Genomic DNA, 24,010 nt, shown 5'->3' on the forward strand with positions numbered 1-24,010 from the left:
CTCTCTCTCTCTCTCTCTCTCTCTCTCTCTCTCTCTCTCTCTCTCTTTATCTCGTCATGCCTCATCTGGTCTAAGCAGCAACAGCAGCCCCTCATAGACTCTCTGTCCTGCTTATTTATCCCTCCATCCCTTCATCCCTGTCTTCTCCGCCCCTCTTTGGCATGGTAGCCTGTCATTAGTTCTGAGCTCACAGACTCATGGCTTTAATTTTGGCCTGTCTGCCGCTCTGTCTCCGGCCATTTTGTATCTGGTTTCTTCACAAGGCTTTCCTCTACAGTGTGTGTGTGTGTGTGCGTGTGTGTGTGTGAGTGTTTAGGGCCTGTATAGCATATGTTAAAAAATTGGTCATTCCCTCCTGGGTGGCATACATGAACAAACTTTCATCCCCCCAGTCCACTAATATGTGTGTGAATCTTTGTGTGCACATGCCAGGAAGGTTTGGTGTGTTGTGTGTGTTTTAGTCAAACAAAATAAATAAAGGAACAAAACTGAATAGTATGTCAAAAGTTTCTAATTTTCATCTTCTCACCACCCAAATGTGACAAAAACTAAGTTGGCAAAATTTTACTGGTAGCTCAACACTGACAAAGTTTTACAATATTCAACATTTTCCGATTTTATCGTGTAATATTAACTTTAATATCACAAGTTAGAATAATGTATAACTCCTCAAAAAGAAGACACATAGCTGCTAAAAGTTACTTCATAAGTTATTAATAAACACTTAACTATTCATAAGTGTCTAGAGAATGACTGTATTGCAGCTTAAAAAACAGCTACATGTGTTTTATTGTAGGCTAGCTCTCCAGCTCACAGAGTAGCTACAGATTTCTATGAAGTGGACGAAACACATGCACATGTAAACCAGATAGACTTTCAGATAGACCTTAATTATGGAAGTGTTGAAGTGGCATAAGTGGGCGGCTTTGACTCAGGGTAGAACGCTCGTGCCCTTAAAGGAAGGTTGGGAACCCGAAATTGCTCCTGGTGGCTCTGCCATCAGTGTGTGAATGAGTTCATTTCTGTTTCTGATGAGCAGTTGGGTCTCTGCTCATAGGTGGGTGAATGTGATGTAGTGTAAAGCACTCTGAGTGGTCGAAAAGACTAGAAAGGTGCTATACAAATACAACCCATTTAGCATATGTGACAGTTCATTCGGAATTGGGGGCGAAACCGGAAAATATTCAGACTGTAGATAACCGAGCCCGGTGGAAAGCTCTGAGAGCCTAAATGTGTACGTCCGCACTGCGCTCCAACAAATAGAAGTGACAGCTGCAGAAGAAGCTCTTGTTAAGTGACCTCTCTTGAAGTGTCCTTCTTTACTGTACCAGAAAATAACTGGTAGGTGATGCTAAAAATGAGAATAATTAAGATTAACATGACGCACAGATGCTACATGGTGGTGCAGTGGGTAGCACTGTCACCTCACAGCAAGAGGTTCTGTGGATCGAGGCCCAGGCCTTTCTTTGTGGAGTTTGCATGTTCTCCCCGTGTCTGTGTGGGTTCTCTTCATGTTCTCCTGCTTCTTCCCACTGTCCAAAGACATGCATAGGTTAATTGGTGACTCTTTGCCCTTAGGCGTGAACGTGTGTGTGACTTGTTTGTGTCTATGAGTTAGCCCTGTGATGAACAGGCAACCTGTCCAGGGTTCACCAACGACAGCTGGGATTGGCTCCAGCCCCTTCGCGACCCTGCATAGAGTTAACTATACTACTGTCTACGGCTGCAATAGTGTTAACCCAAAAATATTATTCTGATTACATAGTATTTAAACCAAATAATAACACAAATCAGAAAATGAAAAAGAACAGTTAAATGATATAAAAAATTATAAAAATATTTACTCAAGGATTAATTTACTTTGGTAGAGAAATTTTGAATTAAATAACATTTTATCGCAATGAAAGTAAATATAAAAACATTGAGCCCATTGAGCTACCAGTAAATATTAATATATCTGAATGAAACTTCTCACAGTTACTATGCATCATAAAAGGAACAGAATGAGGGGTGGGACCTGGAAAATGTTGAAAAAAAAAATTGGCCATTACATTGAGTGGCACCCTAATGTTGATGGCTCTCCAAGCCCTCAGCCCGCGCTGTGCACACACTGTATCTGCGTACTGGATGAGGGTCAGCAAGTGAGCAGCAGCAAGTATAACATATGTACAGATAAAACAGATATGCATGAAGGAAAGAAGTTATGACAACTTTCAAGCAAAAGTAAGACCTGAGATACCTTACTTTAGCCTTCAGCCTAGGAGACTCATGACCTGCTGTGGAGCAACTCACAGAGACTCAAATGCTCAGACTAAAAGCTGGATACCAGGCCATAAAGGACAGAAGAACATGGAACTTAAAGTGATGTGACTTTTAATTAATGTGTAGCAGCATCATTTTGCATTTTGAAAGTCTGGTTTCATTTTTTAAAGGGCAGGAGAGTACTGTTATAAGACAATTAAGATGTGATAAAGCAAGTGACAAATTATCAAATAATAACAATAAACAAATATCCAATTTATTTTTAAATATTTCTAAATGGGTAATCAGTTTCTGGAAAATGTAATGAGTGGATTAACTTAGTGGTTGTCAAAGTTGGGTCCTGGGAACCCACAGGGGTCCTTAAGGGGGTCCAGGGGCTCCTTGGCAAAAAGTGGAATAATTTGCTTTCATGATAATTCCATCCATAAGTAACACACTGACAAAATGTATGACTACTTGCGTCATCGGTTTTATACACTTTCTGTAATAAAACATCTAATCGCAAAAATACGATCCGAACCCTGGGACAAAATCTTATCATCGTCCATGGTGTAATTTGTGTCAGTTTAGGGGTCCTTGATGTGAAAATTTGAAACTACTGCAATAACTGATAAAAAAAGTACTTTTATGTACTACATAATACATATATATCATTGGTACCACTAATTGTTACATATCATTTCATCAGGATTCTGTTGTTGTCTATTATTTGTGGATTATTGTTAATTTTCTGTGGTTCTCTACAAATCAAATCAACCAGAAGAAGTAAAAGTCATCATATAAAAATGAAAACATAACAGTGTTCACACCTCACTTGTAAATTTTCACACATCAACCCTGCTTCCCTCTGTGTGAGACCTCAGTGCTGTACTGAACCTGTTCCTATTATGAATAGCTGCCAACAGCTGGAAGCATGAAATGACTGCAGATTTGATGTCTCTCGCTTACTCTCATTCTGCGTCACTCTCTCTGTCCGTTAGGCATACCCCTCACTAAAGCCCCTGGCAGCGTGGACCAGGGATCTTTGCCAGCGAGTAAATCACTTTGCAAGCTGGGCAGAGACAGGCCAGCCCCCCAACTTGTTCTGGCTCTCCAGCTTCACCTTTCCCAACGGCTTCCTCACCGCTGTACTGCAGTCCTCTGCTCGACAGCACAACGTGAGAGTCCACACATCCACATGCACACAGGCACAAAGACAGTTACATTATGTAGTGAAGCTATAGGTGTCATTTACACTGGGGACGCTGGGGATATGTCCCCACCACTTTTTGAAATGGTTGATTTTGTTCCCATCATTTTTTGAAAATATTTGTTAAAATGGTTCTGATAAATTGCTTGCAACAAGAAATGTTAAATAACAAAGGAGAATGTTTTGAGAAAGGTTTATTTGCACAGTAAGAAAACATGCAATGCCATGTAAATATCTAAGAAACAAATGTGCATTGTCTAAGAAAGTAACTTAAGCTAAAAACAACAAGTTGCTGATTACTAAATTATGTTAAATTTTATTTTTATATTTTGTATTGTCACCTTACACCTGAATTTTGTGTTTCCCTTTATAAAAGACATTTCAACCATAAATTGGTCTGGAAAATGTTTCCAGAATACAGGCAATTAAGTGTTTAATGCTCAAAATCTTATATCCCCCAGATCATATATCACAGTAGTGAATATTTATTCTAATACCTTATTGTTTTGTTCACATTTCGGGAGCAAGGGTGTCACTGCACCCCTAATCTTGAGCCCTTAAATGTCCCCACCACTTCCAGCATTAAGTGACGCCCTTGAGTGAAGCACTAAATTAGGAGGCACCGCTTGTTGTGTCATGTTTGTGATTGATGGCCATGTAGTTTTGAGTTTCTCCAGTAGATGTCTGAAAGGGTTTCATGAGCCAAACCCAGTTAACTATATGATTGTACAACTGAAGAGTCAATTTGTATGACAACAGCTGTTCTGTTCTGTTGAATTTTCACAACACACATAAAACACATAAACAATCCCTGGGAAACACAACTGGTTTTCAGATATACACCACAACTGCTGCACTTAATGTTGTACAGTAAGAAACTTGAGCAATTTATCTAACCGATATGCATTCATAGCTGTCAGTTATACTGGTTATTTGACTAACTACTCTAATATGATTCTACTGCGATGAATGGAAATGTCCTATTTTGACTTTTGGGCCTGTGTATAATAACAGTTAACATTGTGTTCTTGCAGATATCAGTGGACACGTTGTCTTGGGATTTTATAGTGTCCACCGTAGATGACAGCAACCTCCTTTACCCACCCAAGGTGACTCCCTATGCACACATTGCTATTTCCATAAAGATTTCCATAAACTTGCCATCAGACCACTTTTTTTGAGCCATTAGCTGTCATTGCCACTTTCCATCACATTTTTCATTTCTACTCAAACACTGACTCTGTGTGGGTTTACATGAAGAACGTATTTTCATTCAAAGCAGCACGCAGCTTTGTGCCTCTCTCTTCCCATTCCTAAAATCTGCTCTTGCATTTAAAAATATTTTAAGAAGCCGCTCTACAATTCAAATTTTTGACATTGGTGGAAAATGTTTTAATTTTTCAGAGTGCTGCCACATCCAGATTTCTGTCTTTTGTACTGCTTCTCTCTTGCTTCAGTTGAGCTCTCTGGCTCTATTTCCTTCCTTCTAAACTGACTACCTCTCTTCCTTCTCCTCTGACAATCTCCTCCTTCCAATGCCCTGTCTCTCCTCCCCCCTCTAACCCCTCTCCTCCCCATGATCTTTCCCCTTAGCAGTTTTTGCCTATTCTCTCCCTCATGATCCACTCCTTCCCATTCTCCTCTCCTTTCTGTACCGCTCTTTTTCCTCTCCCCTTTCCTTCCTTCTACCCTCTCTCCTCTCAGCGTCTTTGCCTCTTCCCTCTCCCTCCCTCGTCCCCTGCAGACCTCCCCCTTCCCTTGTTTTCACCCCTCCGTCTTCTTTCTTTTCTCAGTTTCAGGACCTAATTGGCATGGCTGTTTGTCATAAACATTTGTTTCTATCTAAATGCAAAATATCACCTCCAAACAAGTGTAGTATCTCTCACCGTACCCTTCCCTGATTACCCCTCTCCCTTTTCTGTCAAACCCCTTTCAGGATGGAGTATTTGTCCGAGGTTTGTATCTGGAAGGGGCTGGTTGGGACAAGAAGAACTCCTGTCTGGTGGAAGCTGAACCCATGCAGATGGTCTGTCCCATCCCCACCATCCACTTCAAACCTGTGGAAAACCGTAAAAAGATGGCCAAGAGTGAGTTGTTTGGAACTTTTCATCTGGGATTTCCTTACTCCGTCCCACTGACTGTCTTTCTGTCTTCTGTTTGCTTTTTTGTTTTATTTAATTCTGAATGATTCATCATCTCTGGTTTCGTGTTTTCTCCATCTGGTTGTGTGTAATTTGTGATGACGTGCTCTGTGGTTTCACCGTGTCTCATTTGTGTGTGTGTGTGTGTCTAGGTATGTACCTATGTCCGTGTTACTACTTCCCGGTGCGTTCGGGTGGGGCAGGCCGAGCATCTTTTGTGGTTGCTGTAGAACTCAAGTCTGGACCTGTGACCCCAGACCACTGGATCAAGAGAGGGACTGCTCTTCTTATGAGCCTGGACAACTAAAGGCCTTAACACACACACACTCACTGTGACACTTTGTTTCTGCTGATGTTTACTATTTATTGTTTTAGCCGTTTATTACTGTGAGTAATGTCTATGAATAATGTCATAAGAGACAGCAAATGACATTTAAAATTTCAACACAGTGTTAACTTCTCAAATGTATTGCATTCTATAAATCCGGTTTTCACACCTGGGGCTTAACAATAAATGGACGAGTCATTCTTTGACAGTTGTTCTGTCACATTCTGGTAAGCTTTCCGTCTCTTTTGTCTCCTTTCTTCGCTGTCAGCTGACCGATTATTCACTCCTCTTCACAGACCTGCATCAGTCTGTCCATGCTGACCCCCTTTCACCCTGCTCGAACATAGACACTTAACCCACACACATACACAGGAAACAGTCTCCTACTGAGAACTGCCGTGTTTTACTGGAAATGTGCTCTTTGCAACATCTGGATCAAGTGACTGTCTGGTTCATGTAGGCGTCTGTTGTGCTCATTGAATTCCTTGATAAGCTAACAAATCACTTGCATGAAGACAGTCGTGGGCTATAAATATAAGTAAACTGAATGTCCAGTACTTTATTGAAGCTCTTAATATATCACTTCCTGGCTTTGTGCACTTACTGAGTCCTGGAAATACAAATCAATTAAAATATTTATAAAGTAGTAGAAAGAGTCTGTTACTGGTTGTTTTACAGCTTTAAACCAAATAATTATGTTTTATATTATATTAGATTAATCTTTGCTTTGGCACACTCAGATACACAGACGCGTTGACATAGTAACAACCCACACACACATGCAGGCACACAAGCAAACAATGCAGTTAATCAAGGTGAGGTAAAGGATATTTCTATGCTAATACACATTTCCCCCAAGCTGAAAAAGAGGACAGAGGGAGGGAGCGACTGAAGGAAGAAATGAACCTATTCAAACAAATGAATTCTAATGAAGCTTCGCAGACGAGGCGTTTGGAGTCGGGCAGCGTTGTGAGGGAGAAGGCCCCGGACTTCCCCGCTGGAAAGGACTCAGCCCAAACTCCTGAAAGGGAGGGAGTGAAAAAACAAGAGAAGGACCCTGGAGAAAGTGAGCCGGGAGGAAGAATGGTCCAGTAATGAGAGAGGGGAACCAGAGAGGGGGGGGGGCTGAGTTCAAGGTTGTATTCAGACGTAAGGATTGTCCCCCTGAAAGACCGAACACAGACTTCCTCAGGGTTTAAGAGCCTCTTTATCGGACTCAGGTCTGTGTGTGTGTGTGTGTGTGTGTGTTCTCTGGTGGTCTTTCTGGCTGGGTGGGAGATGGAGGGGGGCAGTCATAGCAACATGCTGAATTCATATTCAAATTGGCTTATTCTGGTTGTAACAAAAATATCAGACTTGGGAGGTGTTTTTATGGATAAAAGCTTCAGCTGAAGTGAAGGAGCATGTAAATGTGGTGTGGAAACATTTTAGATATATATTTTTTGCAGCAGTAATTAACATTCCTGTCTAATAAGTGAATTACATTTGTCTATTCCAGGACAGAAATACAGTTTCTAAAGTGCCGTGTGTTAAAAAAGTGCACATTTGTTGTATCTCTGTGTTCAAACAGTGGATGTCTCATTTTAGGGCCACAGTTTTCATATGCTCCCCGTCTGCAGAAATATACATTTTTTGAGGGCACGGGAAGCCGATTTCTTCCATCTGCTTATCCACTTAGAAATTGTAAACAGTTGCTGCTAAAATTCCTGCGTTTTGAAGACATTTTTTGAATATCTAGGATGGAGGGAATCCAAACCTTTTCTTATAAAAAGGCCCTATGAAAACTACTCCCTGCAGCCATGTAGACCCCAGTTTGAAAATTTTGTCTATCACATCAGAGGATAAGCACTGGGAAAAGACTAATCAGATTTCCTATCGAATGTATTACCAGTGAAATTAAATCAATCAGCAATTTACTGGAGACCCCCAGACAACACCTCAAGCACCCTGGTGAGCCAACTGAACCTCTGTGTGGGAGCTTCTGGGTTTGCCTTAGTGCTTTAATTCGATTTCCCAACATGCTCATGAACTAGTTTTCAGTTTCTTGGAAAATGAAGGGGACCTCACAAGATTGCCAAACATCTATCTCTGAAGCACAACTTTTGATTCCTGAAGTGGCTTCTTCAAAAGAAGCCAACCAAGAGCATGACTCCTGAACCAAATTACTACTGGGGGGAAACCTGGGGTCCAGTTGTTTCTACTGAATAATACTTAATAATGGAATTTGGGCAAGTTGTACAGTGCGTTTGCCAGTGACTATGGAGGCGGGGCAGTTAATGTCCAAGACTCTTCAACCGAAAATAAACCTGCATGAGGGAAGAGAGAGAAGGAGAGAAAGGGAGAGGAGGGAGGGAGGAGGAGGAGGAAGGGAAAGAGGCTTTCAACGGGGACAGAAGGGAAAGAGTCTCCGTTTCAATGGAATATAAACTGCGCAATTTCTTTTAAGGACTGCCTGCTCTGATCGCGGTGGATCGTTACTCTCTAGGAAATGGATATCAGTTGTGTTTTTGGATGGTTGGGGAATCCATGCCCATTGCAACCCCCGCTGCTTTGGCGGCTACAGGAGCTGGCGATTTTAATTTTTTAATTTTTTAATTTTTATACCAGATGGGTCTTCAGAGGAGTAAAGGAGATGTGCAATCATTCAGAAAGGCGATATGACTGTGCAAAGATGCAAGATCAGAGATGAGTCTATCCGTCATGCCATGCACATGGGCGAACACATGCACATTTCCTCAGCCTGGGTTGTGATCTATCTGCGTGTACAGTGCTCCCCCGTGTCGACGTTCGCACCTAAACGCGTTATGGATGTTGAATGGGGCTTCATGATGATTTTTGGGCAGAGGGCTTTTAGGGGGCTGCGTCATCCGTGGCTGGGAAAGAAGATGGACAGCTTTGCAGATTCCCCACTATTACACTGTTTTAACAGCGAGAGTCAGCGCGGCACCTCCCCAGCAGATTTTGGATTGCACATTAAACGGTGAGCATAACCAGAGACATTTTAGACAGTATGAACATCAGGCGTTCATGCTGACATGTGAGGCTGTACTGCCTGTTACCTAATTGTAACAGGGGGGGCAATGAGAATCCATTGAAAACAATCTGAACTACAGTATCACCATCCTGTAATAAATATTAAAGGACACGATCAAAAATACAAGCAACTACATGGAAATATGTTTCACTGCAGGAGATAATGGCAAATCTAGTAAACTCAAGATTTAGCGGAGCAGAAACTGAGTCTTAAAATGGAAGGATGTAATATTGTGATTTTTAAGGGGGTGATTTGATCGTATTATATAATTGTGTATGGGATACACAACTCTTAACTTTACATGAATATGGCCGATAAGTTTCGATACTGCAGCAGTTTGTTATGTCTGCGTTGTTGGCGTCTGTTTTGCCTGTTTTCCCCAAATTCGTATTGAAACTGATGTTGGTGATGTCATGTTTTTACGGTAAGGACGGAATAGTTTACGGGAAGGTAGGTCTGGAGTTGGTGATGTCGCAATCGCATTGTGTTGATCTCGGTTATTCGTGTATTAATGCACGAAAAGGGATGTATCGTGTCCGTGGTTGCGATAAACGACGTGTGGCAGCTATATGTTGCTGGTTAGAGGTTAAACCGCGGCATATTGAATGAAATGCAGGTTCGCTTGGTGTTGGAGGAAGGAGTGTCGCATTTTCTTTCTGGATTGTCATGTGGTGAAGTTGTGGCGGGTTCTCTACTATTTCCAGGAAGAGCGTTTGAATGTTCTTCCCTTCGAGTTTTTTCTGTCTCCACCCCTCTCCTCCCTTTCCATGTTGCACTTCAGGCTAGTTGCCACTGGATGGCGATACAGGACAGGAATAGACTAGCCCCACATATACTTCTGGACTTGGATAGGATCAATGTGGCTCTAAAGCAGTGGTTCTCAAAGAGGGGGTCCTAGGGGGTCCCCAGCAAAAAGAGAAATCGTTAATTTTCAGGTAATTCCATCCACATAGTAACACTATGCCAGAATGTATGGCTATTTTGTGATTTTTGGAATAATAAATCCTGTAATTTCTGACTGTGATTGATTATGTCCCACAATGCAGTGTAAGTTCAACTTGAGGAGCTACCATGGGAACCTACACAGCTGCAACACATTTAACTAATTGTGGGCAGTGAGGGGGAGACAAAACAAAAACAAAACAATTGAATTATTGGATAAATACTTTATCACATTTCCAAAGTTTACAGAATATTTCCAAAGCTGCAGATGAAGTGTTTCTGATAGGAACAAAATGGTACAGTGGCTGTATTTATTTCATGCACTAGGCTAGTTGCAATCTGTGAAGACAGTGGGACAGCAAACCTTTTATTCTGTAAACAGATATGCCTCTTCCCGGGTACATATGTAATACTAGAATAAACAGCAGCTGTCGGTTGAAAAATTGTTTGGACACATTTGAGTATGTTTAAGTTTGGTGACCCATAAATTAATTAAGAATTTTCCACAAAGCTGGATTAACGGTAAATCTAATTAATAAGAACGTGGCCTGCGTTGCAGGTTAACGTAAATATTGTTGTAGGCCTACTTGGGTAGGCTAAGTGACATTTAAGTAAGCTGGCTGTATTTAAATTAACAATATTGCGGCCAAACTGGTACTGAAACAATATTAGGCTGTATAACTACTTGCAAAACTGACAGTTCAACATAATTTAATAACTACAGTAATTGTGACTTTTCCTATACACAAGTGTTGCACCACTGTGGAATGTAGCCAACTCAGTTTCAGTATGAATATGGGACACTTCCTTACAGTGTTTCTTCTCCCACTGTGAGATCAGGAAAATGCCACTTCACTGTTTGTTCACATGGAAGTAGAGACAGCTGCTTAAGGACACCTAAGCTTGATGTTACATACACACATGGATCTCTTGACTTGTATTGTTTGCTGGCATTCTGTGAGCCATTTTCCTGTGTATCTTCATAAAGAGTCATAGAAAGATACACACACCCTTTCCTCAGTCTTTTAATGGCTTCACATACCATCTATTACTTGCCCTCCCCTCCTTTATCATAGTCATTTGTTGGAGGAGTGGAATCAATAAGGCTCTTTAACCTAGATTAACATAATCTATGTACTTCATGAAAGGAGTAATTATGTGCCAATACTGAAACGGTGTATGAGTGTTTTTCTATCACCACATGTATGCAGTAGTGTACAAGGCTGTATTAAGTGTACAAATAGCTGAGGTCCAGGAGTGCGTATTCTCCCCTAGATGGCGACACTTTCACAGTCCAACCCTGGTTTGTGTGTATCCTTTGTGAACAGCTGCTAAGTTCTCACAGTACAGTAGTGAATATACACTCCCTGGTGTGACTTTATTAGGTTATTCAATTGCTTGTTATCACAAGTAGCTAATTAGCCAATCACACGGTAGCAATTCAATGCATTTAAGCATGTACAGTGGTCAAGACAACTTGCTGAAGTTCAAAGCGAGCATCAGAGTGGGGAAGAAAGGGGATTTAAGTGACTTTGAACGTGGCGTGGTCGTTGGTGCCAGACGGGCTGGTCTGAGTATTTCAGAAACTGGGTTTTTACGCACAACCATCTCAAGGGTTTACAGAGAATGGTCCGAAAAAGAGAAAATATCCAGTGAGCGGTGTTATGGCAGAAAATTGAGTCCTCTTACATTTAATCTTTTATTCATGTTCTTTTACTATTATTATTACTATTGTTATGTCTTACAGATATGTATTGTGTTTTTTATCCTTAAACTTTCCTTCTTCTATACTCCTTATGTTAGTCCGTCCACATTTACTAGGGTTTAAGTCAGAGCTGTGAGCAGACTGTTTTGGTGTTTTCCCCCTCTTGTTTTCCCTCCTCTCCTCTCCTTGAATGTGCATTCAAGGCTGAGAGAGGATCTCTGTTCCCCAAAACACAGAAACCTAGACTGTGTAAATGATTATGCATCCCTTTGCCCTGAGCCAGACGTTAGTGACTGTCCTAGGAGACAGAACATCTGGCCCAGCTGATTAACATTGTAGTACTCCTCTGTCATTCTCTTTTTATTAATAAATTCTTCAGACACAACTGTTGGTTATTTCTCAATTGTTTATCAATTGCTTAATCCCTCACCAGCAATATACAGTTTCCACGACAAGCGGCAGTTGTGTGGACGAAAATGCTGAAACTTGATTTATCCTTCATTGGGTGTGAATGCTGCACCTTTATTATTATTATTATTATTTTTTTTTGTTCCTGATCAAAAAGCTTAATATGCGTCTTTCCCATTCACAGAAAAACAGTGAGGAACATGGCCAAGCATTGCTGTGCTATGTTTGCAGAACCACCAGCGCCTCACTGAAGCCACAAGTGAAACATCTTACTGGGTGTCTGACCTTCTGTAGGCCTGTCAAGATGGACTGGAAATGGAAAATGCTGATGCCATTCCTTAGTGATGGTAAGATGGCCAACTATCTAACAAACTATATTAATGCATCATTGTTTTATTTAGGAGCTGGGCTCATACACATCTTTCAAAGTCATTCCCTGACGTCAAAGTCATTTTATTTGTCATATGCACTGAATAACATTGCATCATTCAGAACAGAGAAAATCTTATGGCATGTCATGCGACAACTACGAAATATTTATTGCGAAAAAAACAAGTCCTTAACTATCTTTTTTTATGTTAAACATTTGTAGGTTTTTTATTACGGTGGAACTAGTATGGGTCACCTTACTACTAACATTTCACCACGCTGTTGCCTTTACTGAATTTTAAACCCCTCTAGACATTAAATTAGTTATTGTTTAGTGCTACACAGCACGGCACTCTTTCTATTCTAACCCAAACCCGATGTTTCGAATAAAATTGCAATATATGCTATCACAGTCAACATCACAATTTACTTACATTTAAAGGTATTTTCCTACAACTGACTCGCAGCCTGGAAACAGATCCATATTGTTTACATTACTGTTTTGTTTTCTGCAGGAGAGCCATCTGCATTTTGCAGCAAGCACCCACATGAGCCAGGTAATACATTTGACCTTTTACCCAGACTTTGACCTGTGTGCATGACTTCACTGTTTAGTCATGTAAGGATGTTTGTCATCCCTGTTGTGTCTGACCAGTAGATATGTTTGTCTGAGCTTCTTTCAGAACAATGAAACGTGTGACTAGCTCAAAAGGATTGAAATATCCAGCAGATGGGAACAATATGTTCAATCTCTGTTACTGTGTAGTTCATCCTACAGTTTAGAAGCTTATACACTGAGAGACATCAACAATAGTAGCAACTGAAGTGGAAAACCCAGTGTTTTTACCCTTTCTATTTGTAGTAGTAGATAGTTTTGTGTATAAGTTAGGTGCATAAGGGCTGTGTTTGGGCAAATAGGCTACCTCAGTGACACAGTATGTACCTTGCATGGATTGAACCAAAGTCATTGTGACTGACTCTGACGATTGTAGTTTTAAATATTCAAATGTACCCCAGTCTTTTTTCGGTAGCCATTTTCACCACAGCTACTAAATTGAGGACTGGGGCCAGAGACAAGCATATACACACACACACACACACACACACACACACACACACACACACACACACACACACACACACACACACACACACACACACACACACTTCAGTTAAGCTGTACACATTTAACACCTTAACTTAATAATACACATCTAACCTGCTGTGTTTCATTTTCAAACGCAGGGTCCCCAAACACGCTCTGACACACATCTCAAACACCCCCACACCTTTCTCACTCACAGTTTAGATCTCCCTCTTAGGGACAAAGACACACGCACACGCACACACACACACACAAACTCTCTCTCTCTCTCTAATACCAATGTCTCTCAGGATCCTGCCAAGTCTCACACACCTGGAGTTTTCCATCACTTAGCTTTATTACATACATTTACAGCAGGCCATGAATCACTTCCAATCTTTGTCTTCCAACTATAAGCACAATCCCGCTTAAGACCAAGTAGACACCCTCCATTATGCTTGTAGACAGGTACACTCACATGCACACACACACACACACACACATATACAAATAAAGCAGTCTGGCTGCAACATAAAAAGTGAGAGTGATTTGCGAATGAAAGTGTTGTGTCTTACTCACCATTGGTGCCCGTCTCTAACACAGCTTGTGGTCATTTGTTTAGTGGAGGTCATATCTTATCTGTCATGTTGAATGTGTTCATGTTTGAGAGAGAGAGAGAGTAACTCTACATTATACGGTAAAACTGTAACTGAGCGCTGGCATCAATCAGCATGACGGCCCCAGCAATCAGCTTGCATCTGTCACTGAGACACACACGTGTGCACACTCTCACCCTTCGGACATGGTGCCATGTGTCACCTTCCCTTTGGGTTTGAGTGTCATAGTGTATCTCATCTACTATCATTACAGCTTGTAGCTTTTTTTATTCACTACAGAGATAAGTGCTAGCTTTGTTCCATAAGGCTAGTATACTGTATTCTGGTGACCAAATAAGATAGGTTGCTTATTATGTACCTTCATATGTTGTACGTTTGAGCTCGATTCACAGGCTGTTTGTATGGCATTCCCTCTAGCGATGTTACGATTCCAGAAAGTTGACTTTAATATTAATTATAAATCTAAAACTATGATGATGTCACCATACTCACTAGACTTGCAGAGCTTGGCCTTTTACACCAGGGTTTTGATGTTGGCTAGTTGTAAGTGAAATAACTCCATATGCTGCACCTGGGACCAGTTCTGTCAGGGAATTTATTTGGACAGGGATCTAGTTTAAGACATGGTAGATGAGTGGCATATGTTCAGCTGCACAATTATACTTAGCAGAGCAGTAGGAGTCCATAGACTACAGTAAGTATACTGTCATGCAGATGTTTATAGAGGGAGTTACCCACACATTTAATTTTAAAAGCGAGGAGGCCTTGATATGAGAAACATGAGTTGATGTTCAAAAAATGTTCATCTAACTTTATATTTTCTGTGAAATTGAAGTTTATAGTGAACATTCCAGTTAGTTAAGCTTTAAAATAGAACTCACACTTAACTAGCCCCAAAGACGTCAACACCATAAGTAACATTTGATGTTACACACTGTCCAGTTTGCATTTCATACGAGCAGGTGACAGTTTGTGAGTGTTCAGTGCACGGCGTCAGACGGGACATTAGGATTTGGCATCTGTTTTTCCCATCTGTTTTGTCTACATCTTCCTCCTCCTCCTCCTTTCTTCTGAATGCACCAATCCATGTGCCATCCACATGTGCCACACACCCTGTGGAGGCAGCACAGAAAAGGATTTATGCTTTCAGAACATTCAGAGGTGTTTTAACAAGTTACAAGAAAAATCTTATTCATTTCATTCTAATTTTAATCAGTCCCAGCGGTATTAAAGAGTGTGTGGTTAATTTATTAGTTATCATTACAATAATGCCCTTCTTGTCTTCATTTTTTCGGCCTTCCTCTATCTGGTGCCTGTTATCTGATGTTGAATAAAACCATATTTCTACAGGAAAGAAATGCTTTTGGTTCAAATGAGAACAGATTTGAGCAGGATGTAGAGAGAGATTCAGGAAGAGAGGTGGTGAGAGCTGACTCAGGATGCCCAGGGGGAGGATGGCAGGAAGCAGTGGGTGAGGTGGAGGACAGGAAAGAGAGGGAGGGGGAGTGACTCCTCTTCATCGTCCTCCTCCCCTTCTGTCATCATCTGCGATGTCATGGAAGGAGGAGTGGAGTAGGGAGGGGAAAAAAGGAGAGGTGGAGCTGACATCATCCACCTCCTGGAGGTCCGTGAGGACGCATTACCACATTCACCCGATTAAAGCTTTGAACATTTTTATGCTATCAAAGGGATTGAGAGCGTTTAAACAACAGCTGGAAAACAATCTCTTTCAAGATGTACTGAGTCCATGTATGGAAAGATGTAATGAAAGAAAGAGATAGAGCCCCTCTGCCTATAACTTTCCTGAGAAAGGAGGGCATTGGGTTTGTTTGTGTGCATGTGAGCTCTCTTTGTAGGATGTGTTTGTGTGTAGGGGTGACAGAGTTTGCAGAGAGGAAGATGCCCAACATGTCTCCTGTCCTCTGCTGTGCTTGTTGTTTGGCCTGCATTACCCAGCTGCCACAGGCCTCTCTTGGTATGCTGTGTGTATGTGTTTGGAAGGTGTCCGTGTTGGCTTATCCCCCAGTGTGCGCGTAACTATGTATTTTAATAGTGCAGCTATGTATGTACTTGTCGTGTATTACTACAAAGTGTGTACAATGTGTGCACCTGTGTCTTAAGGCCCCGCCGTGGTTTCGGAGGCAGTTAGTGGAGGTTAGATGGTGCAAGATTAGTGCAAAGTTGTGGTAAGCAAGTGGAGGGTATGAGGTGTACGGGAATGTGGAAGGGGTGCATTGGTATAAAAAACTGTAGAGGGTAGGCAGTTGTGTGGTCATACAACAACTGTGACCTCCATACACCCCTTCAACAAATCTATTCATAGTTTTCGCTCATGTGACATGCGCGGTGACCTAGAGGGCAAAACAACAGACCAAGATAGCGGCTAACACCGGATGCCCTCATAGAGACGGCGCACAAGATGTTAAATTTTATTTTGATCACCTCTCAACTCAAGAAAAAGATAGCTATGGACACAAACTGCAAGTGTTGGGCACTTGCGATCCATGTGCGCCACCCACTGCTGTATTTCCGCCATTAAAAACCGCTAGGTCCTGCTAGCGCTCGACTGCGGTAATGTTTACGTTCACCTTGTAGGGAATCCCTCACCTAACACAGCTCAGGCTTGTGTCCTCGTTGATTAGTGCATCCGAAAGCACAACAACCATCCAGCATTTTGGCAACGCAAAAGTAACAAACTCAAAGTAGTTTACTGGTTGGCGGGCAGCGGAAAATAATGTCTCCTCGCCCTCCAAGGGAGCGTTTTCCTTGTAATGTGATGTCATGTTAAAACTATGAATAAATGGAGAGCTGCAATATTAGAAGGAAAACAAGTTAATACAGTAGGTAATACTGTTGCAAACATAAGCCACATCATGTGGCAGGCAGTGTTCTGTTGTTGTAGGAATACACACAAAACATGTTGGGGTTTTTTTCATTTTCCTGACACATACATTGATTGTACTTTGTCTCTACACTGGGGAAGTAGCATGAAGCCTGAAGTCATATACATAAGGGCCCTGATGTACAAAAACAGTCCTTGTGTGGCTTAATGTCACCTTATGGTGGCTGGTTGGCTCTGGCAGGCCTTCAATCGTATTTTCTTCTCCCACAAGTGAAAGACCAAGACACTATACTTTATAGTGCTAGCTCCCTTGTAAAGTTTTTCAGACATATTCTCAGCAAGTGAGAAAGCTGTTTAAGCAGATTCACTGGTGGCGCAGAAATGGTTGGCTTTGTATTCCAAAGAACAGTGCAGAGAGGAAAAACAAGACAAATACAAACCACTGGCTCATTATTTCTTCTCAGGCATGCGCAGAGAGGGCACATGCATGTCAGTGGCCAGATGGAAGCTGGTGTAGTTGTTGCACTGTGCGTTCAAATGAGGTGAGGTGACTTGAGGCAACGCAGCCGTCTGTCCAGTTGGCTCTAGTTCTTTGAAGTTGGCTTGGTGTGTGAGAGACCTAAAACCCTAAATGCCTGATCCCCTTTTAAAGCATGATTTGTTATTAACACCAACTTCATGAGAACTTTAGTCATGCAGAGTACACATTAATCGGAAATCAAGCTGGGGTCATTGGGCGGTCCACAAACAAATTACTATAGGATATATACCTAAAAATTTGGGGAGCTGTATTCCACTGAATTCCATTGGACTGGCGTTTTTGCCGTAGTGCCTGATTTGGTGTGACTACAGCCTAAGAAATTGAGCTGTGGCAAAGAGGGCACAAGGCGTAAACACTATCTGCCTAAAAAAAAAAAGACAGAGATGTGGCTAAAACGCTTACACAGGATTTAGTAAATAGTGTGATGTGCATTTCTCAAACTAAATCCCTTTCTTGAACAAATCCACTGGCAACCCCCATTTAAAGAGGAAACAAAAAAAATCACTGCTGCCAAAAGCTGTTTTGTGTTGTGCTCTCTCACCCTCAGACCCCCCCCTTCCCACCGTTACACCCAGTCTTTCTACCCCAGCTCCTGTTCTGGCTTTCTGACTCTCAGGTTTCTCCCCACCCCCCAGCCCTCTACACCCTTGTGGCCCCCCTTTGACCCCCTGTTACCCACCCATCCACTCCCTCCACCTTCCCTCTCCTCAGGGCAAGCCCACAGCTCCCAGCCCTTTGTGCCTTCGCCCCCCCCCCCCACCCCTCCACCTCTGCCTCCCCTGCCTTTGTGTGTGAGAGGCCAGCAAAGGGAGAGAGGAGAGGGAGACTGCAGAGGAGGAGAGAGTGAGAGACAACAGCTAGAAGAGACAGATCCTATGAATCAGATGTGAAACTAGAGCCTTTTTTTATATTTACATGTGCTTGCTGGACTTGCACATCGAGTGAAGGCTGTGCATTCACCTTGCTGAAGTGGTGTCAGTGTCCTTTTGTCCCTGTTTCATATACATCTGAACAGAAATATACTGACAAAATGTCCTTTAGAAAGCAAACAGCAATTGCAGGAAATAAATTGGTGTGTAATCTTTAGTTTGACATATAATTTTCATCTGTTTTTAAATCAGAGGTATTTGTTTTGTCTGGTCGAGGCAGATGATGCACAAAAAACAACACAAAAGTGCAAATGCCAAAGTCAATGTTGGGGTGATTGTAGGATTTACATTTTTAGACAGCATAGTCCATGTTTAAGCCTTTGGAGCCCATGATTTATACTATGCTACAGACATGTTACAAAACAACACAAAGAAAAACAAAAGTTTTTATTGTGTGTCCATTTTTGGATCAGCATGGTTGACCACTTATCCAACCTGACAATCTTACCTATAAATCCCATTTATCCAAATTTATTTGAATGAACATACAGTTACAATGTGAGGAACACACAGGGATGTACACAGGCTAACATTGTACGTGATTTTTAGTTTGATCAAAATATATTTCACTATGATTTGAATTCAAAGTAACAGCATAGAATATTTCACACCACAGGAAAGAATATTGTATATTTTAATGAGGTATCCGGTCAGAAAGTTCTACTTTAGCTACAGAATAGTTTATCATAGTTAACTTGACTTGTTTTGACTTGCATGCGGAGCTTCTGTGTGGACTGTATAGTACTCTCTAGTAGTAATATTAATACTACACACTTTAGGTGGGATCATTTTAGAACAGACGCAGACAAGCATGTACGATACACACACAATTTCCACATTTACAGATGGTGTGTACATAGCACTGACATGTCATGTTTAACTTTAAACTAGTTCTGGGCAAGGTAACATGTTATTATCATGTTAACGCATTCATTAATAACGCAGATTATTATTATTATCATTATTATTATTTTGAAAGTCCATTGCTCACTGGCTCTGAATCCACATGCAGTCAAACCATGTGCACAGGAGGGGTGGGATGTTGATCAACCTGCAAATCACCCACCCAAACAAGCAGCGGAGGGAGGCTTCGGCAGACTACGCTGGATGCAGCGTGTTGGACAAGTAGATAAACAAAAGCAAGCAATCAAATGCCATAGCAAAGTGGATAGCTACACACTCTATGCTGGTTACTATTGGGGAAGATGTCTGTCTTAAAATCACAACGTAGTCGCTTGGCCCCGCGGGGTTGCACTTTGCTCTGGTGATCAGACAGAGACAAGCGCTCGCGTAAACGGCAGGTGCTCTGTGGTCAGTAACCATGGCAATGGATTTTGTGCATTACACAGCTGTACATAGCCTATTTAATTTAAGTTAAAATTATAGGCTACATATCTTTACCTGATAGGCCATCATGTAGTTTTGCGGGGATGCTCTGCCATGCGAATTCCCTCCTGCTGATGTCCTATTTAGTAAACAGTAATAGATTCTGGAAACTCACCAGCCAGGATCAGTCTATGCGTCGCGTACATAAAGTTCAGGACGATTCAACGTGACCACTGTATTAATCTCGATTAATCACAGAAAATAATGCGATTATTCGCGATTAAATTTTTTAATCGTTGCCCAGCAGTACTTCAAACGCACGCATTCACGTGCATAGACACGCACAAAATGGTCTTACTGTGCCCTGTGTAAAGCAATGACACTGTACACACACACAGCTTACTGGCTTTAATGAACCTATGAACAAGCTGTAGTTAAAGTGGCGGAATATCAGCTTGAGGTTGAACTAATCCATGCTCTTTACATGATAACCTTACATTTACTGCATTCAGCTGAAGTGATAGATTGGTGTTAGCTCACCTGCTCCTTTTCAGTACAAGTATTTGCGTATTTTATTTTGGATGGTAACGAAACGGTTAGTGAGCTGGACTGAATATTATAGTTAGATTGTGGCCATACTTTATAACCGTTTGACCACAGTAAGTAACATTACTATAGTGAATTGTTCTTCCTCTGTGTTGTTGTCCTGCGCCGTTAAGTTGCAGTAGCCTAAGTTCACGTAAGTTCCAGTGACTGACACGGTGGAGAAGTTGTGTACCTGAATATCGGTAAAACGCCAATAAATCTAAATTCAACGTTACGAGGCAAACACTGGTAGATCCGTGCTAAAGTACGTTAGCTGGCTGCCACTGCCTTGTATCACTACAGGCTAGTAAACAAATTGTTATACAATTACTTAGTACCATTGCATCATTTCTTGCAGGCCAAAATCAACACTTTGACATAATACCGGTGGTACACAGGATAGTAATTAGCTGGTGAAGTCATGTAGAAAGCCATAAAATTACAACTATAGAGTTACAACTAGTATTTTGCACTGGCTAACATTAGCAACCGGTCAACGTTAGCCGGCGAGCTAACAACCTGCCTTTCTGATGTTTACTGTGTTTTCACCTGAAATCGATTCTCATTTGGCCTGATGGGCTTCAGTACATAAAACTTTATTGTTGGTTTTTAAGCTTACTTGGAGTTTATGTTGCAGTCTGTGTTGTGCTGGGAGCCGGTCGTTTTGTGGTGTTAGTGGACTACAGTGTTGTCGCTGTGTGTCAGCAAGAGGCTCAGTAGCCCGCACAGGGCTACATTCCGATCCGATTCCTTCACATAACAAGCAGAATAGTGGCTGTTCCAAGCAACATAGAAAACAGGCATGGGGCGTGTGTGAGATTTACAACCCATTAACAAAAACAAAGTAATTATTATTATTATTAAGTGATTTCATTGAAAAACTACATTTATTCCCTTTAAAGGAATATATATGCAGTATTTATGTATGTATAGGAGGCGGTATAGAGCAGTACAGGATACAGAAATACAGTGTGACAATATACTGGTACATTTTACTGTCGACCTGTACTGTCTGTGTCCTTAGAAAAACATATGCTGAATTTTAGGACATAGTCGGTAGGGTTCAAACCCCATCTTGTCAGTCTGATTGGCTTAACATTTCTAGCTCAGTGTGCTCTCCACAAAATCCTCTTGGACAAGAAACATGATGGGATTTTTGCTAATTTAAACCAAATATAAGGTAGAGCACTGCAGGACTGAGAAACACATTTCTATTAGAAATTAACAAGATCGGTAGAAAAACATGGCTGCCATCATCTAAAATAGCTTCCCAAAACTTTGCACAGTAGCCCAAAATCAACAAGAACATAAAGTTACATTAAGATATGCAAAAAAGATGCACAGCATAACACATATCAGACTATACACAAGAAATGATTTGTCCAATCATTACAAAACTTGCAGTATGTTTCATAACAACATTGAACCCCATATGTAAAACTATTTTGAAGCCGCTAGTGCAGAAGGGTTTGAATGCCGGAATTGCCACTATATATATTTATTCTTGAGGATGTTAATGACATTATTGGAAATTTGACAGCAGTGTAGTCAGTTGATTGCATGCTTGCCATGTTATGGGAAGAGCTTGTGTATGTGTGTTCATATGTAGTTCTAACTAGAACCTTACATACCTGAAACCTGTGGAAGTTCTGTTATCAGTTTTTGCTTTGTGTTTTCACTGTACATTAAAAACAGTTAGTTTAGGGAATGTGTCATAACACGTATGAGCAATTCTCAAATGCCTTTATTTTGGGAAATTAGGATGACATAAAAAATAGCCAAATTTAAGTGTCTTTATATTGTCTTCATTTATAGACAACACCTTTGTTAACATTACCTTAAAAAGGAGTGTGGGAAAAGGAGTAGGTTATTTCTGCTCATGTGAAATCATGTGTCAACCATACAAACATATTGACGACCGATGAACACAATGTCACACTTTGGCACCGGTCATTAAGTTCAGACAGCGGAAGTAGGCCATTATGTGGCTGAGAGGGTTTTAAGGTTAGTGTATTCACAGTTAACCAAACGAAGTGGCTAGACACTGAAAGCGTCATTCACCTACTGACCTACCTAAATGTCTCACAGAACTGCCAGCAGATACACACACACACACACACACACACACACACACACACACACAATTAGGTGTGTGTAGGTCTGTAGGTGTAAAAGAGCAAGAGATAGATGATGTGTGAATGTATAGATGAATGTGTTGATTAGCTTTGTGTCAGTATGTGTACATGCATTTTGCATTTACTGTCTAAAGACCCACAGTACCACAAATAAATTTGTAAAGGTAGGCTAGGTCACACTGGGTGCATTTGCATGTGTATGCACATATTTGTCTGTGAGTGTGTGTGTATATGTATGTGTAAAATCCACTTGCAGGGAGAGCATGCTCAGTAGAAGAGTATATTCCTGGAAAGCCAGCTGCTACTCCTGTTATCACAGCTAACTCGATTAGAGGAGCTTCTGCCGCCGAGCTCTTTGCTCTGAGAGCTGCAACATGTGCGCACACACATTGGAAGACCCCTACTCTGGATTTAATTGAACCAAAATAAAGCACATTGAATTTCCAGCTAATGCTACGTCGTAACCATTGCACTGAAAGCTTATGCCAGTAAAGCGCCATGTCCCATGTATTGTATTAAACTAGAAAAGCTCAACACAGCAATATTCAAATGTATGAAGTAAAAAAAAAACTTAGCTTGGCCAGTCAATCTGGTCATAAATATATCTAGATTCATCAAGTCATGAAAAATATCACTTCAGTCTTTAGGAATGTCTGGTGTGTTGGCCTTTCTACTGTTGTACCAGTTAACTACAGCAATGAAGAAATGTCAGTTAGGGAGCCAGCCTTTCATGTGAGGTGCTGACCTTTCCCAGTGATCATGCTAATCATTGATCTCTTAGATAAACACACGCTACCATAAGAACCCATTATTGTCCCTCCCAATCCTTCCTATGGATGGCTATAATAATTAGGCCCCGGGGTAACTGGCTGACTAATTGCTGTTGGTGGGATACATACATCGCCTATCGCCAAACCCAAGGGACGTTCCCTTATTACTTTTAATTACCTGCTGTTAAGTTTGACAACTGACCCCGAGTGCTGTTTATGGAGCTGACTGTTGTGTTTCGTCTTGTGGGAGGGGAAGGGGATACTGGATATCACTCTCCACTGTGGTCACTGCCACAATGGCCCAGATGGATCGTCTTTGTAGTTACACACACATACTCCCAAACACACACATGCACACTGTGGGGTGAACAGACACACGCTGGCTTTTTAGGCAGCGGACCCATTCATCATGTGTCTGTCTGTAGAGGAGCTGCTATTCATTGTCTCTCCTCCTTCTTATTCTCCAGGAGCTGGCCTGTGTCATACATCTCTCCACCTCGCTCACTACTTTCTCTCTTTGTCTTGCTGGCCCCCTCCATCTCTCTTCTCTTGTCTTTATATCTTTGATAGTCTCCCTCTCTCTCTCAGACCCTTTTATGTATCTCGCCTCAATGAGAGAACAAAGAGCACATAGCTAGTTACCTTGTCTGTGTCTGTCTGCCTGCTTGTCTGTTTGAAATGTATGAAGTGCGATGTTAAGGACTCATCCAAGGGAACTAGTTTCTGCAGTGACACAGAAATCACTTAGTTAGTAGTGCTTTATTGATTTTAGAGGGCTGAGAATCCAGAACAGACACCTGGTA

The 24,010-nt window shown here is 41.4% G+C and overlaps 2 protein-coding genes across 3 annotated transcripts in view; both read left to right on the forward strand.

Moving 5' to 3' along the window:
* Positions 1-6,151, forward strand: part of dnah2 (dynein, axonemal, heavy chain 2) — a 65,183-nt gene extending 59,032 nt beyond the window's left edge. For both annotated transcript variants that reach the window (XM_046064213.1, XM_046064214.1), the window contains 4 exons: positions 3,243-3,419; positions 4,486-4,560; positions 5,388-5,538; positions 5,745-6,151. In XM_046064213.1, the coding sequence (XP_045920169.1) occupies positions 3,243-3,419; positions 4,486-4,560; positions 5,388-5,538; positions 5,745-5,899 (558 nt within the window). In that variant the 3' untranslated portion in view covers positions 5,900-6,151. The remainder of the gene's footprint in view (positions 1-3,242; positions 3,420-4,485; positions 4,561-5,387; positions 5,539-5,744) is intronic.
* Positions 6,152-8,325: 2,174 nt separating this feature from the next.
* Positions 8,326-24,010, forward strand: part of kdm6ba (lysine (K)-specific demethylase 6B, a) — a 101,951-nt gene continuing 86,266 nt past the window's right edge. The window contains exons 1-3 of the mRNA XM_046064111.1: positions 8,326-8,900; positions 12,194-12,356; positions 12,894-12,935. The gene's annotated coding sequence lies outside the window, so the exon portion shown is untranslated. The remainder of the gene's footprint in view (positions 8,901-12,193; positions 12,357-12,893; positions 12,936-24,010) is intronic.

Source organism: Micropterus dolomieu, linkage group LG12 (assembly GCF_021292245.1).
Source record: "Micropterus dolomieu isolate WLL.071019.BEF.003 ecotype Adirondacks linkage group LG12, ASM2129224v1, whole genome shotgun sequence".
Classification (NCBI taxonomy): Eukaryota; Metazoa; Chordata; class Actinopteri; order Centrarchiformes; family Centrarchidae; genus Micropterus; species Micropterus dolomieu.